Source organism: Malaclemys terrapin, chromosome 8 (assembly GCF_027887155.1).
Source record: "Malaclemys terrapin pileata isolate rMalTer1 chromosome 8, rMalTer1.hap1, whole genome shotgun sequence".
NCBI classification, from domain to species: Eukaryota; Metazoa; Chordata; order Testudines; family Emydidae; genus Malaclemys; species Malaclemys terrapin.
Window position 1 is genome coordinate 21,507,467 of NC_071512.1, and position 16,064 is coordinate 21,523,530.

Sequence of the window (16,064 nt, forward strand, 5' to 3'; positions counted from 1 at the left end):
TTTTTGTCAGGAAGCCGATATGACTTGTAAGAGGTCCGTGCACCAAGAGATGAGAGACTGTAACAATGCAGCTGCTTTTGTAAGTCACTTTTCTGACCATAACTGTTCTCTAGTGTTCTTTTTATTTAGTCAGCTTTGCCAGTTTGTAAAATAAACTGCCATTTGCACATGGAATTATAAACCATATTTATAGTTAGCAGTAGAAAAGACAGCCCCGGGCGGCTCATTTAGTGAGCTTTGCTTACACGCAGAAGCCCCTATCTAAACGTCTATATTTCACTTTACATCTGAGGAACTCAAAGCACTTTACAAAGGAGTGTAAGTAGCACTATCCCTATTCCCCAGATGGGGAAACTGAGGCACAGGTGAAGTGACTTGCCCAGTGCCAGGAAATAAGTCAGTGGCAGAGCCTGAAAAAGACTCTAAGTCTCCTGACTCCTCTGTAATGCCCTATCTGCTAGACCACACTGCCTCAAAGACTAGGGCTTGACTAGTGTTCATTTCACAAGTCCCTCCCCCATGTCACTTTTTCTTTCCTTTCTCCACACTTAATGCTCTTATTGCTGTTATAACAAGGACAGCCTTATCTCTGACCCAGTGTGGCCAGTAGCCCTGCAGGAGGCTGATTGGCACCAACATTGCAGTGTCCATCTCATTGTGACCCAGTGGGATGTACCCCTTTTCCAGTTTTCAGGTACCTGATGCCATGGTCTCCTCCGGGAAACATTTTTCTTGAGGCTCAGCTGTGTAGTTCTGCAGACTGGACCAAGTGGGCAGAAGTATGGCTGGGGTGGGAGAACAGGAATCCGGCTCTTCACCTGAAGAACACATGGTGCAGACAGAGCAGATCAGACACATAGTAGGGTATTCTTGGCCATGGGACCCCGCTGGAATGGTACCTCAACAAAAATGAAGGGCAGTGCTTCCAGAGTGTTGCATCTACTCACACTGCTGCTGCCGCGGGTTTCCCAAACAGCCCTGGCGGGACATCGCTGGGGACATTTGTCTCAGACGGGCTCAGCATGGACGACTGGGGGACAGGCTTGCCTCACCAGTGTTTATTTTTATTCCTGCTGCCTCGGAAAGGGAACTAGGAGCGCTTTGGTTACATGAATTGAAACTGGTTGTCGGGTTTCGTGGCAATTCCCAACAGTGACTCATTCACCCCCCTCCGCTGAGATGATATTTTGTAACGTCTAACAGCAGGTCTCCTGAGCGAATCCCAACCCCGGGCTGAATGCCTCCTCCAGCAACGGGTGCAAGAGAACAATGGGCCAGGTTTGTAACTCAGCTACCGCAGTGAAAATTCACAGGGATTCTGCTGCTGTGGACTCACTCCAGATTTACGCCACAGTAGCTGACATCAGGATCTGGCCCTCCTCTCCTTCCAGGAGAGAGAGAACCCAGCGATTCAGAGAAGTTACAGCCTGGGGGGAAACCATCCCTATTAGATCATCCAGCCAGTCTTCATGCCACCTCAGGACTCCTCCCTACAGTACATTCTCCAGCATGCTAGCTCTGCCAGATCAGGTCACCAGGCCTGACAGCACCAAGACAAAGGGGCCTGCCATGTGCATTCAGACCTAAAAAGGCAAACACCATGAGATGATGCTGTCTGCAAGCCCTACTATTGCCCCAAGGAGCCATCAGTCAGGAGGCAGAAGTGGAGGCAAAGGATTGCTGAAGGTTTCTCAGGGAAACCTGGAAGAAAGTTCCGCACAAGCAAACTGAATGACTCCTTCCTTCCCCTCCCTGATGACACAGCTGGTTTCTGCAGAATGCTCTCACTGCATGTCAAAGGCAGAAGCACCGGCAAGCCAGTGGTAAGGGAAAGGGAGGGAAAGAGAGAGAACAGCAGCTATCCCTGTGCATGGGTGAGCAGTCTGACAGAGCCAGACCTGAACACGAGGACCTTTCCCGGCAAGTCTGGCAGAACTGTGAGATATAAGGCTAAAAGACTCACAGCTCAGCATTGTACAGTAGCTAGGAGAATGCAGGGGGCTGATATCCTTACAGACAGCTTACCTGTGCACCATAATGAAAGATCCCTTTGCAAAGGGACACCAAAGCAGCAGCCCATGTGTCCACCATCCCACCCAGGCCCGAGGCCGGCAGGTCGTCCTTTCTCACGGCCTTGGGGTGAGTCCGGTGCTACCCAGCCCTGCAATGGCGCTCCATCCCCACTGGCACTGGGACTCAGACTCTCAATGCACAATGCATCTTTTGATGGCTGCTGGGTATCTGCGAGGCGGGGGGTGGGGCTGGGCCCGTCTCCCAGGCCGGTGCGGCTTCGGCTGCCCACTGTCAGCTCTGTGATTCCAGTGGGTTCGTTTCTCTCTGTCTTTTCAGATCATATCTTGAATGCCATGCAGTACATTCCTGGCATTCCAGGCTTCAGCGATTGGTGGAAGAAATCCACATGTAGGCTTTGGTTGGGGTTCTCCTGGAAGCCATCTGGACCCCCCTCTTCTGCTGTCCTGCCTCATCTTAGACATACACCCTCTCTGCACTGACACTGAATTCCCCTCCATCCCTGCCTGCAAAAGCCAACCCTGCATCGGACTCTTTCACAAGCACCTCTCACCTGCAGTAATAATATTGCTGTGGCTTCTCTAGCATCCTCCATCCGGGGATCACTTTGCAACCTTTGATGAATTAAGCCTCACAACCGCCGTGTGGATTAGGAAAGTATTATTCTCCCCATTCCACAGATGGGGAAACTGAGGCCCAAAGAGGAAAATGACTCGCCCAAGGTCACACAGAGTTCATGGCAGAGCCGGGCATTAAACTCTTATTGCCCAGTCCTTAATTCTTGTCACAGGCCTATCTTTGAGATGCACTATAAATGCAAATACAGCCTAATTGCACAGGGAGAGGTCTTAAACTCATGGCTCAGGTCACTGAAGAGCAACACATTGGCCTGAAAGGTCCTTTCCCACCCCCAGACTCAGAGTGCCAGGTGTCACTGCAAGCTCCATGGCGTTCCCCCCAATAGGTAGGCACATTCAGAGTGGCAGATGCCAGCAGAATCTCTATAGCCAGGGTGCAATTTAGCCTCAGCCTATCGGACAACCTCCAAAAGTGCCCAGGGGATGGAAAGATGGCATGGACAGTGCTCTTGGTAGGAATAGGGGGGTTAAACCAGGAACTGAATGGTCATAAACCTACCCAGGATACCTTGCTTTGGTTTTCATCTGTAGCATCATCGGCTGAGGACATGACTAGTCTAAATTAGCAGTGCTGTGCCTACCCAAAGTAACTGTGTATATCACACCCTTCCTGCTGTGTTGCAGGGCACGGCCAAAGGGAACAATAGGCCAAAGAGAGAATTAAAGGAACAAGTGCTGATTTAGAAAGTGTTTCCTCAACTTAGAACACTACTAAGCCAGGCCAGAGAGTGGCTTGTACTTCTCCCAAGAAGCAGCAGCATGACAGAGTGATGGACAGCACCTAGCACGGTGTAGTCCTCCCGGGCCATGACTGCGCCTCCTAGGGACGACAATAATATAAATAATACTAATGACTGGGACAGAAGGAGGCAGTGTGGCTCAGCCTAGTCCATTTAAGCATGTATGGCAGTGTCTGTATCCTACAGGGAATTGCTCCTTGGCCAAGTTGGTACTGCCGCCTTGGGTATCAGTGCATTTAGCCCAGTTAGCCCCCAGCGCCGAGTACTCCTAACTCGAGCTGGTCCAACCAATTCCAGTGAAACATTGTAGCCATCAGAATTTGCTGATTCAGCAAAACTGAATCGTCTTTGCGGAGACCGTTTGATTTTGACAAAGTTCGGATGGGACCCCAAGCATCCTGCCAGCTCACCCACCCAGCTCCATGTCAGCCCACCTGGAGAGCTGCTGGGGACTCCAGGCTTTCAGGGACAGCCCACCAGGCAATCTGTCTGAGAGTCAGAGACTCCAGGGCACCAGGGCAGGCCACTATCAAGCTCTATTCAAAGCCAGGGACCCCAGGGCTTCCAAGGTCTGTGGCCTCGAGGGGAGCCAGGGTTCCAGGCCCTTTTGGGGAGAATTTCAATGTTTTCATTCCTATTCAGAACAAAACCCAAATTTTGAACTATCAAATCCTCTGCCACATGCAATTCTCTTTCTCTGCCCAGTTCTACTCCTATCCTCCACCACTGCCTAGCTTCGGTTTAGCCATCCCTGCCCCGGGACCCATACTCTCACCAACATCTTGTTGTGACTCGCCTTCTTTGCAACCTTCCAGACGTGCTGCAACTTCCTCTTCCTGGCTTTGTTTGTACAGGACAAACAAGCCCTGTTTTCCTAGTCTCTCTGCAAAGCTGTGCAGCTGAGGGGAGCAGACAGAAAGTGGGCTGGAAAGCAACCATGCTGGATTCCCTAGTATTGCCCCATTGGTCCCTCCAGACCAAAGGAGCATGTTCCTGGCTGTAACATAAGAGACACTGGAAATGGGCTCAACTCACAAAGTTTAGCTCCAGATTTTGAAAACCCCTAAGTTAGGGGGTACTTGGCCTCCCAGTATAAAGATCCAGGAGCCAGTGGTGAAATTCAGATTCAGGTGATTTCAACTGTCCCTGCGAAAGCAGGGGGTTGGGGGTGGGGGGAGAGGGGTAATCCCTCCCAGACAGGTGCTGCTGTGCTGGGAACAAATTTTCCAAAGAACTTGGCACCCAGCAAAGTACTTCCCTCATTTCCTACCTCTCCAGCCCCCGCCCACTGAGCACTTGGAAATCTGGCCCCAAGCTCAGTGAAAAAGCCTCATCCTAGTGACTAAGCAAATAGTTTCACATGCAGCCCCTGGTTTTGGGCGCCACTGGTTTGAGGAGGAGCCTCACCTGGTTTAGGTGAACAGCCAGCCCTGTGAAAGGCGTGAGCGGTCTCCACTCCCAACTCCTCATGGGAGAGGGGTCCCTACCCGAGCCCTCCAGCACAACTGGCACTAGCTGCCCCCTGCTTGGCAGTCTCTGGAAGGAAGCCATGTTCTGAGTGAACCACAGAGACTCACTCCCAGCCCTCCCTTAAGGCTATTCTCCAGGTCAGTGTCAGTGGGGCGCACTAAGCCATGGGGTGGGGACCTTGCCCTGCGATTGCCTATTGCCCAGGCTTTGCCTGTACTGTGGTAATAACACAGCAGGCTTCGGTCTCCAAGGCTGTCACAATAGCACCTTTCACCAATACTACATTCACTTCAGTAAAACCTGAAAGGCTGCCAGCTCTGTTCTGCGTTTCCCTGCTCATTAGACCTGTGAACTCTGAGTCCCCTTAGAAACCAAACTAGTCTGTTCTGCTCCGGCTCTTAGGCCATGCCCATCACCAAGGTATCTGAGCGCCTAACTCAGTTGGGACTGAAAATCCCAGCTCCATTTCCCCAGCGCCTCCGCCGGGCTGCATGTGGCTGTGTACCATTCACAGGGGTGTTTGAAATGCCTGCAAACCCTGCCTCCCAGCTATGTTTACTCAGCTGAGAAATCTCACAGGTAGGCAAAAGGCATTGCAGCGGGACAGGCAGATTGCCACAGAAGGCAAATGCAACTGCCCAGCACAGCGAGCGGCTGTACTGACCTGATTCTTCATCGGCACAAGGTCGCACTGCTCCCCAGCATTCTCCCTAGGTGTCTGTGCAGGTCAGACCCTTCAGGAAGTGCCCCAGAGGGACTGCGTGGGCACCCTTGTGCCTGAGGATAGCAGCACTGCTGTGTGTGTGTTTATGAGCCAGGCAAGCAGGCACACAGCACAGCCACTCCCTCGCACAAGGAAAAGAATTTCTTGTGAGAGCAGCTTATCATCCAGGGGACCTCTGTTTCCCAGCAGTGCTGCTGAATGCTGAGGTCAATGAGTTACCCAGGAGCTGTGCTGTAAACAGCTCAGCGCTTTCAGATTCCTGGCTCACAGAAGGGAAGCACCAAAGCTACCTCGGAGCTGGGTTTCCAGCAAGTAAATCCACAAGGGGCTGGGAAAACAGGTTGGGGTTGTTTTGAGCCAGATTAGCATCAGTCCAGGCTGGACCAGCAGCCTGTCCGTCTTGTTCTTGAGCTGTTGTTTTGACTAAACAAGCTATTCCGGCCTGGCTACCTGCCCTGCTCTCCTGCCTCTGACTCCCCTCTGTGCCCTTGAAATTGAGACGTTTTAATGCTGGTTAAATATCAACTCTGAGTGGAAAAGCTCTGCTCTGTCATCAGGCCCTACAGCAGGTGGCAACAGAGACAACCCCAGGCAAGATGGCTTGGACTGGAAGGGGATGAGGAGAGACTCGGGCCCCAGTCTGAAAGCTGCCAAGACGGTAGGGGAGAGGACTCTTATGCTGGGACAGCACACTGGAGGTTTCTCATAGTCTAGAGGTTTTATGCACAGCACTACGGTCAGGCAATCTGACTGCAGTTCTGGTTCTGCCATTGACTTGCTGTGTAGGGTGCAGGGCCGGCTTTAGGCCAATTCCACCAATTCCCCCGAATCGGGCCCCGCGCCTAAGAGGGCCCCGCACTCAGTGGCAGGACCGCCGGGGTGGGGGCAAGTGGCCGAGAATCCCTTCCCTGGCTAGAGGCTCCTTGTTAATTTTTACTCACCCGGCAGCACTCCGGGTCTTCGGCAGCACTTCGGCGGCAGGTCCTTCAGTGCCACCGAAGACCCGGAGCGAGTGAAGGACCCACCGCCAAAAACTAGGAGTGCCACCCGGTGAGTACAAGCCCCAAGTGTTTTTTTACGGGTTTTTTTTTCAGTCATCCCTGCCGGGGCCCCGTCAAAACTGTTCAAATCGGGCCCCGCACTTCCTAAAGCCGGCCCTGGTAGGGTGACCCCCCATCCCATAGTTCATTGATTTGTCCCTTAGGGTGACCACCCGTCCCATAGTTCATTGATTTGTCCCTTAGGGTGACCACCCATTCCTTATTTTAAGGGTCGTCCCTTGACTATTTTAAATGTTAAACTGAAGCTCACAATTGCATCACATACTTGCAGGCAATAGAAATGTACAGGAGAGAAAAATACATGCAGTGGAAAGGGGAATGGAGTTTCTCTAAAACGTCCCTTCAAAAAAACGGGTTGTCCCTTATCTTTCCTGCAGTTTTCTCTTATTTTCATCCCACAAGGGTGGTTGCCCTATTGCGATGTGACCCTGGGCAAAATGGGGGTGTGGGGAGTCTGTCAGTGTTAGCAAGGCACTGAGCTCCTCCGGCGGAAGGACTAGGTACTACTTTTATATGTGGGCTGACCCAGCCATTTCCTCTATGGCCTAGCATTCTAAGTCACTGGGACACAGCGCCAAAGGGAAGAAAAAACCCGGCTGCCCAGAGCTCACATCCATCCTGCAACTTCTGATGCACTGCAAGCTGCCAACAAGTTCTGGCACATCAGGCAGCTTGGGGGTGGGGGGACCTGCTTCTTGATTGCACCAGGCATTAAGGGGGCGAGGAGTGGGTCTTGTCTCCTGGGTGCACCTAGAAGGCCAGGAAGGCCCTGGGACGTTGGGCAGCAAAGGGGAAAACCTGTTTCTTGTCTGGAGGGAAGGTGGGAGGAACCCATTTGCTGGGGCATGTGTTTGGCTAGGCCAATAGCGTAGCTAGTGGGGTGCAAGGGAAGCAGCCGCTTCCCCTCACCCCTTTGCCTAAAAGCGGCGCCTTTCCAAAGGCGGCCGCCGGCCGGAGAACAAGGGGGAGCGCAGGCTGGCCACCTGCAGCATAGCCGAAGGAGTGGGGCGCAGGCTGGCCACCTACAGCACGGCCGACAGCCATGGGGGGGCAGTGGGCACCGCAGCATGGTGGCTGGAGGAGCGGGGGGAGGGGCGGTCAGCGGTGCAGCCGGAGGAGGAGCCAGGGGGGCGTGTCAGGAGGAGGAGCCAAGGGGGGTGCCTTTTTTAGGTTTGCTCCCCCTCCTCTTAAAAGCTGGCTACGCCACTGGGCTAGGCAGGATGGGTTCTTCTGGCATGACCAGGGCTTCCACTGCCTGCCCAGTTGCCTTCACCGCTGCTGGTACCATCCTGAGCTCGCCTAGGAGCCCTGCGGCCCACCCGGATGATTTAAAAGGGCCAGGGGCCCCTGGGTCCTTCTAAATCACCCGGGCCCAGCCTCCTTTCTCCCCACCCCAACCCACCCCCGTCGGTGGGCCTGACTGAAACAGTAGGTAGCAATGCTGTATCTGGAGATCACTGAGCCCTGGTCTACACTTAACATTTAGATTGACCTAGCTACGTGGCTCGGGGGGGTTGAAAAATTCACACCCTTGAGAGATGTAGTTAAGCCAACCTAACCTCCGGTGTCGCTGCAGCTGGGTTGATGAAAGAATTTTTCCTTTGACATAGTCACTGCCGCTCAGGCAGGCGGATTACCTGCGCCAATGGAAAAACCCCTTCCATCAAGGTAAGGAGCATCTACATCATGGTGCTACAGCCGCATAGCTGCAGCTGTGCCTTGGCCACGCCTTGAAATGGAGCCAGCTGGCCCTGCCTTTACGGACTCCTCTTTTCATTCGTACCTCAGACATGTAGCTCAGCATCAAGAACATTTCACTGATCCACTTCTTCCTTATGCGTGCTTCTTAACCTCCTTTCATATGCATGAACTGCAGTCAACTGAAGCAGCTTGTTGTACAGTGCTACGCAATTAGTCCAGCAACTGGACTAAGCTGCACTCCATGTGTCTAATTTTCCCACATGCTGAACGTAGCCTCCCCCCGTGCAGCTCTCATTGTTTTCAGTCGGAGCTAGAGTTGCTCAGCCCTTTGAAAATTAGGCCACGTGGGTCTGCTGTGTTTCTATTGGCCAGAAGCTGCTTAGAGCACACAAAAAGATACATTGTTGCAACAAATGGTGTAGCTGCAGCTGTGTTTAAATTGATTAGTCGGGAGACCAAGCCATGCAGGAGAGTGGCTGACAGCATTGGTGGCTTAGGAACTAAGAGTGGTGTAGGCTGCGGCATAGATCTCTGTTGCTCTGTGGGAAAACATATATTTGGTTATTAATTAATTCATATTATTGTGGTCGCTTGTATTTAACACTGTGAGTGTCCCTGGTGATTCAAACACAAAGACACAGTCACTGCCCAGAAGAGTTTCCGGACTAATCAGGGACAAAAGTGAAGGCCACAGATAAGCAGTAGGAAGAAGGAAGTGAGAGCGTTTCCCATTGCCCCGTGATAACGTGGTTGTGAGGATTAGTTCTACATGTTGTTTCTAAGCAAATGTGTCATTTATTGTTTGGACTGTGGTAGAGCCCAGAGGCTCACAGTGGTGAAGGTCTAGGGTAACCAGACAGCAAGTGTGAAAAATCAGGACAGAGGGCAGGGGGTAATAGAAGCCTATATAAGAAAAAGACCCAAAAATCAGGACTGTCCCTATAAAATCGGGACATCTGGTCACCCTCAGAGTGCTCCATTGTGCTGGGTATTGTACCAGAACCACAGCAAAAGACAGTCCCTGCTCCGAGAGTTTACCCAACAAGGTGGGAGGAAGAGTGAAGTAAGAGTGATAACAGCGTGTTTTCACAGAGGTTGGTTAGCTATCCAGGGTACTTCTGAGGTGAGGATCACTATGGTTCCTAAGCGTCATTACTCACTTGGTTGTTTTATACCCCAGGATAACTCAGTTCCGAATCAGGCCCATAATTCCATGTGGCTAACCATGGAGGGGAAATAACATGGACATCTTCCCTATGCTATAAGTCACTATCATTTATCATGTGCCCTCTCTTGGATATATAGGGCTCCTGGATATATAGGGGACCAATCCTCAGCCCCCATTCTAGCAGCTTGGCTTTGCTCATGAAAGCTGATGTAGGGGAATCCCCAGGTGGCATAAAATAGGTGTAGCCCGCTCTATGCCAGCTCTGCCCTGCCCCTTTCCTCTACCCCTGTGACTTGCAAGAACATCTTGCGCTCCAGCAGTTCTCAGATTATGGAATGGTCCCTAGGAGACTTTACTGCTGCTAGTGCAGAGGAAAACAGACACCAGCTCCAGGTGATGTATGGTTTCCATAAGCCCTAAGCACAGCTAACCAGAGCCAAGAAGCTGGCTCACAAAGTCCTGGTACCATCATTCTCAGTACAACACACTACCTTCTGCCTCTCTACATGCTTCTCCCCTGACCGTCCCCAGACACTGTTATAATAAAGAGTGTGAAGGGGCTGCTAGCAACTCTGTGGCAGAAAGAGGCAAATTTCAAAGACTTCCCTAAGGTTCCTGAATGAGAACCAAATCCAAGCCACACAGATAACATAGTGACCAGAGATGAAAGTAAGCCGGTACGCCCCGGTAGGCGTACTGGCAAGAGCCGGTGCGCTGTACCGGGGTGGCCCGGCTTCCCCAGGCGGCAATTTAAAGGGCCTGGGGCTCTCAGCAGCGGCCAGATCCCAGCTGCTGGAGCGCTGGGGTAGTGGCAGCGGGGCTCTGGGAGTTATTTAAAGAGCCAGGGCTCTCGCTGCCTCTACTGCCCTGGGCCCTTTAAATGGCTGCCAGAGCCCTGCCGCCGCTACCCCAGGGCTCCGGGGGCTATTTAAAGGGCCGGGATAGTAGAATCAGGGGAATCCTGGGGTAGCAGCGGCAGCCGGGGGCTCTGGCAGCGGTTTAAAGGGCCCGGGGAGGTAGCAGCGGCCGAGCCCTGGGCCCTTTAAATTGCTGCCGGAGCCCCTGGCTGCCGCAGCTACCCTGGCAGGGGAGGGGGAGAGCACTTACTGGTACAGGGTGGCCAGGGCTGGCTCTGACCCCCCCATTCCCGTCCCTTCTGCCTGAGGCCCCGCCCCTTCCGGGGGCTAGAGCTGGCCCCAATCCAGCCCAGTACCGGTAAGTCCCTGTTTCTATTTTCACCCCTGATCGTGACACACAGGAACTGGGTGAGAGCATGCAAGTGTACACTGAGCTCTTCAGAGATTTCTACCCAGCCTTGGGGTCCAGGCAGAGGTTAGTCCCAGACACTATGCTGGTTGCCACTGACTCTTCTGCAATGGAGCAGAGATTCCTCATGTGACACCTCTGCACCCCACAAGGACAGAACAAGTGAGAGGTCCAGAGTCTCCCCATCACCTCCATTCATTCTTACCAGTCTACTTCAGATGGTGTGAAATGAGTTGGGAGGCTCAGTTCGGGCCCCGGTAGGCAGGCATTCTTGTCACAAAAGCCATCACCACAAAAAGCCCCCAGCTGTCAGTCTATGCAAAAAGGTCAAAGAGTGAATGGATCAGGAAGAGTGATCTGCCTTCTCTCCCTTAAAGGCGAACTTTCAAGACCAAGGTGGAGGCTGCAGAAGATACTTTTGTCCATGTTGCCCATGATACTCTGCAGAGAGGGGACTGTGGTTTCCAGACCTGGCGATACAGAACCTTTCATGAGTGTTAGATTCACTGTAAAATGGAAACAAGAAGCCACCTGAGGTAAAGGCTCAAAAAGTCACCCCTCGGAGCACATTTGGGCTACAGACCTAAGAAAGTGGCAACTCCCAGCTGGTTTCCTGTGGGACACAGATTCCCAAACTACTCTGTGGGCCTGATGGTTTGCCGAGAGCAGGCTGGGAACATCTGCTGGCTCTCCTTGTTTAAAGAGAAAAGATGGAAAGTGTGGGGTGCGGGGGGGTTCAAATGAAGAACAAAAGGAAGCAGAGAGATTCAGTGATGCTTTTTTCAAAAACGACAAAACACTCCCCACTTTAAAGGCAGCCAAAATACCCAGGTACTTTGCCAATATCACTTTCCCATGTGAGTAATTGCTGCGCTAACCATAGGGCTGCATGATGAGAGACTAGAGGTGTGATCTGAGTGATGCTGAATGGCTGGGGAGATGGGTCACAGATGGGAGTTGGGGCTGGGTGAGGGTGAATGGCAGGGGAGATGGGTCCAAGTGGTCACAATCCGGGGGAGGGGCCTGATGACACTCGGTGTCAGAGTTCACTCACCGGCCACACCCTGCATTTAGATCTCTGTATTCCCTAGCCTGGATGGATTCCTAGCAGACAGGTCGTGCATCCCAAATGTTGTGGCCCCATCCGAATTTTGTTTCCTTGTTCTCCAATCCCAGCCAAAGGCTTCTGTGCACCATGTTGATCGCTGCCTGGAAGCACAGCCTCCCCCGAATAGAGAGGTAGAGGAACATCCTAGACCACAACAGCCAAGCATGCACGGTAGTGAGGAGGAGCTCCTGCTACATGTGGGGGAGGGGCTGGCCAGCTGACTACAATGAACCAGGCCGAAGGGTAACTAGAATCTTCTTGCTGCTTGTTGCACCTGGCAGGAGGCAGCTCCCGGCAGAAACCTTGACAGGAACTCTGATAAGGGACATGAACAAACCTCATTAAACTAGTCTGCTAAACCTTCAGCTCAGCCCCACTGCCCAGATCCACTGGCAGGCAATCAAAAACACCATTGTTACAGTCTGTCAGACAAAAAAAAAAAAAAAGCCAGTTCCCCTTCCTCTTCTACCTCTGGAATGTCAGAGGAGCCTGTACTCTGCAGTATCACAGCCCCACAGCCGGCACTTGGCCACTGTTATCTGCAAAACTAATAAACAACCTCAGAAGAACCTTTGATTGCAGTTTCCAGTTCTGCTATGCACAATAAAGGACATTAATGAGTTTTGGAGCACAGCCCTTTTTTGCATAACTTCTCATTGATTCGGGGAACTAAGCAAAGGGTCTTTGCTAGAGATCCTTTAAATTTCCCCTTAAATTATCCAGGTGAATTTAGCATTGTCTGGCATTCCCAGATTGACCGTGCAAGAGCCTGAAGCCCCCTGTTTAGATCCCCAAAGAAGGTACGGCTTGGGCAGAGGCAGGTAGTGCTGATGTGTCTGAACCCTGACGTGGATGGACTGCCTCCACAGCTGAGAGGGGAGGAGTCCCCACCGTTCACCTCTGCTGAGGCTGCCAACACAGGGGCAATTGAGGGGATGGATTCCTTGAGATGGCTCTTTGTTCCCTATAAACTGGACTGGGACCCAGCACAAGTCACGTGGCCACAGCCCATCAAACAGCCCTTAGAGGCAGGGGACACTGCGAGGGACACTGTGAAGGTTCTTGCTGGTAGTCCAGTCAGTTGTTAGATGTAATTTCACACACGGAGACCTGAACCTGGAGAGCAGCACTAGCTAGGCAGGCAGCCTTCCAGGTGATTGACTTGTCTGAACATGAGGCTAGGCACCGGGAGCTCCTGAGTTCTGGGCTGTGACTTCCACTCTGGCCTTGTGCAACTCACTTTGCCCCCTCCCACAGTTTCCCCATCTGCAGAACACAGATAACAATAGTCCCCGGCCACCCAGGGGTGTGTGAAGCTTCTTTTGTTAGTATTTGTAAAGCTATTCCGAAGATGAAAAATGTCAAGTGCAAATGATATTCTGTTCTATGAGGCGTTAACTGTTACAGCCAGTAGGTGGCAGCAGCTACTGTGCCAGAAACATCTCAGGTCTCAGCAGAGACCAAGTCAGGATAGCACTTGGCTACATGCCTCTTAGGCGGCATCCCCAGAGACCATAGAAATTAGCATGTTAGAGCTGGGCTGGGGGCTGGCCTGGACCACAAGAGGGAAAAGCAGAGTGCAGCACAATACAGAACAAGGCCTGCCCCCAGGATGAGCCAGGGCTCTGACTATGAGCTGACAGTGTGCAGCTACCGCAGAGACACACAGCTACCCACAGGGAGAGATTGGCGTTTCTGGAATGGAGAGGGGACCACATACTTTCAAACTAGGGTTGCCAACTAGAGTTGGATGTATTCCTGGACATTTCATCAGATGACAATGTTTTAATCTTTAATTCCTGGAGACTCCAGGACAATCCTGGAGGGTTGGCAACCCTATTTCAAATTTCTGCTCATAGTGAGATTCCAGATAGCAATCTAACCCACTGCCCTTCTCTATTGCCTTCCTACCAAGGATCTTGCCATGCTTCACACACAGGAATTCAGCTAGATCTAGGGGAACAGCCACTGAGAGGCAGAGGGACTTGCCCACGATCACACACCCAGTCAGTGAGAGTCAGGACCAGAACCCTTTCCTTTAATAATGAAGACCCGTTCCCTCACTGTGATCATTCCAAGTCCAAACAAGAGTTGTAAAAATACACTAAGTCCAGTTAACCAGTTAACCAGCCAGCCACAGGCCTCCCAGTAAACAGCTTTGTACTTCGTGATATACGTGTCAGAGAGGGAAATACTGTGAGATTAGGGTCAGGACGTTCAGATCCTTGCAGCTGTAAGAAAAAATGAAAACAAAACAAAAACAAAAAGAGTCAAATTCAGGGAAAGGCTTGTGACATAGTGAAATAGCATCCTCAACTTCCATCTCAGGGCACCTGGCCGTGGCCCAAGTGAAATTATTTTGGTCTCTGATTAACCCCTAGAACAGTGGTTCTTAACCAGGGGTATGTGTATGGGTCTTCCATGGGATATATTAACTCAACTAGATATTTACCTAGTTTTACAACAGGCTACATAAAACACATTAGCAAACTCAGTACAAACTAACATTTCATACAGACAATGACTTGTTTATACTGCTCTATAGACTATACACTGAAATCTAAGTACAATATTTATATTCCAATTGATTTATTTTATAATTATATGGCAAAAATGAGAAAGTAAACCACTGTTCAGTAACAGTGTGCTGTGACACTTTTGTAAGTTTAGGTCTGATTTTGTAAGCAAGTAGTTTAGGTGAGGTGAAACTTGGGGTGTGCAAGACAAATCAGACTCCTGAAAGGGAGACAGTAGTCTGGAAAAGTTGAGAGGCACTGGCCTAGACTCAGAGAACATTTGTCCTTAGTGGATGTCCCAGTTCAACTAGGTGATGCCTGCCGCAAACACATACTAGAAAGTGTTTGCTGGTAACTCCCCAAAATCATTTTCCGTGCCATGATGTAAGAGTGACCAGTAAAAGTCCAACTCCTTTCCACAGGGTCTGTTGTTTTTATGTCTCTGCTTTAAAGGCACTGCAGGCTGGTAACACAATAGGCAAACACTGCACCAGATTTTTCTGCAAAGATTTGTTCAAATTTTGTCAAAAAACTGGAAGAAATATTGCCAGAAATGTCATTCATTTTCATCCTGTGGGTTTCAAATAGGAACAATTTTTATAGGAATTTTTTTATGAAATTATCAAAAATGTTCATTTTCAAAATGCCTAATTTTTCTTTTTTTTCTCCCTTCCCCCCTCCATTTAGCTTTCCCCCATGCCTGCCTCCCCTTTTTACCCCTTTTTTAAAATTTTTTTGCTATTGCACTATGGGTGGAAGGAGTGGCAGGGGAGAAAAATGCTAAACTTAAAATCAAAACAAACAAAAAATCTCATTTTTCAGTCTAATCCAAAAAACGGACATTTTTGACAAAAACCTGTTTTTACAAAAATTTCCAATTTTGTCCATCTTTGGACTAAAATTTTCCCCCAAAAATTGCAACTTAATGTAGTTGAAGTTTAATAGTGTTAAGTGAATTTTAAATCTCATGCTCAAATAATAACAAGAATGAAATATTAAGTTTGATTTCTCTGTGCACATGAACACCAAAAAATGTGATGTTAAGGGTTATGCTCAGTCAATCAGAGAGCATAAACAATACCACATGACTTATACGACCAATCACATCTAAGAGACACAGCTCAGATTTCAAATTTAGAATATCAAACCACCTGGAAAAGGAAATTTATGAAAACAAATCATTGAATGATTTTGACTAACCAATCATTTTGACAAAATCTCCATACATTTGTGGTCATTCCTCTGGCAGAAAAAGAGGCAACTTTAGCTGAATAAAGTATTCTTTGTACATGAATCGCTCAGGTCAAGTTACTGGAATTCTAGAAGGAAATTTGATTTTGCTGACTACATAATTCTGTCCAGCAACTGAAATGCAATGATCTTAATTCTCCTGCACTGGCCATTCAGCTCGGGAGGCCTGAGTTCAACTCCTGCCTTAAAACAAAAGAGTAAATGAGTTTAGTCCTGCTGCCTACATATGATTATGCCCATATCCCAGAACTATCAAACAGTGTCACAAGGTGCCTAAATTGGGAATAAGAGAGGATACTGTGAGTCATGACTGAGGGTTATTGACAGATCTGTGGGAGTACCTGAACTAGATCAACAGGAGCAGCGGAGGCTGCAGATCAGGACTGAGGT

At 50.3% G+C, this 16,064-nt stretch overlaps 1 protein-coding gene across 3 annotated transcripts in view; it reads right to left on the minus strand.

The window, feature by feature from the left end:
- SH3TC2 (SH3 domain and tetratricopeptide repeats 2) overlaps nucleotides 1–5,841 on the minus strand; it is a 28,503-nt gene extending 22,662 nt beyond the window's left edge. Inside the window, exons 1-2 of one of the 3 annotated variants that reach the window (XM_054037657.1) lie at nucleotides 5,544–5,841; nucleotides 699–818 (exon numbers count right to left, since the gene is read on the minus strand). In XM_054037657.1, the coding sequence (XP_053893632.1) occupies nucleotides 699–708 (10 nt within the window). In that variant the 5' untranslated portion in view covers nucleotides 709–818; nucleotides 5,544–5,841. Of the gene's footprint in view, nucleotides 1–698; nucleotides 819–2,025; nucleotides 2,161–5,543 lie in introns of those variants that run through there. The other 2 variants (XM_054037658.1, XM_054037660.1) reach the window with 2 other exon arrangements.
- Nucleotides 5,842–16,064: the final 10,223 nt, after the last annotated feature.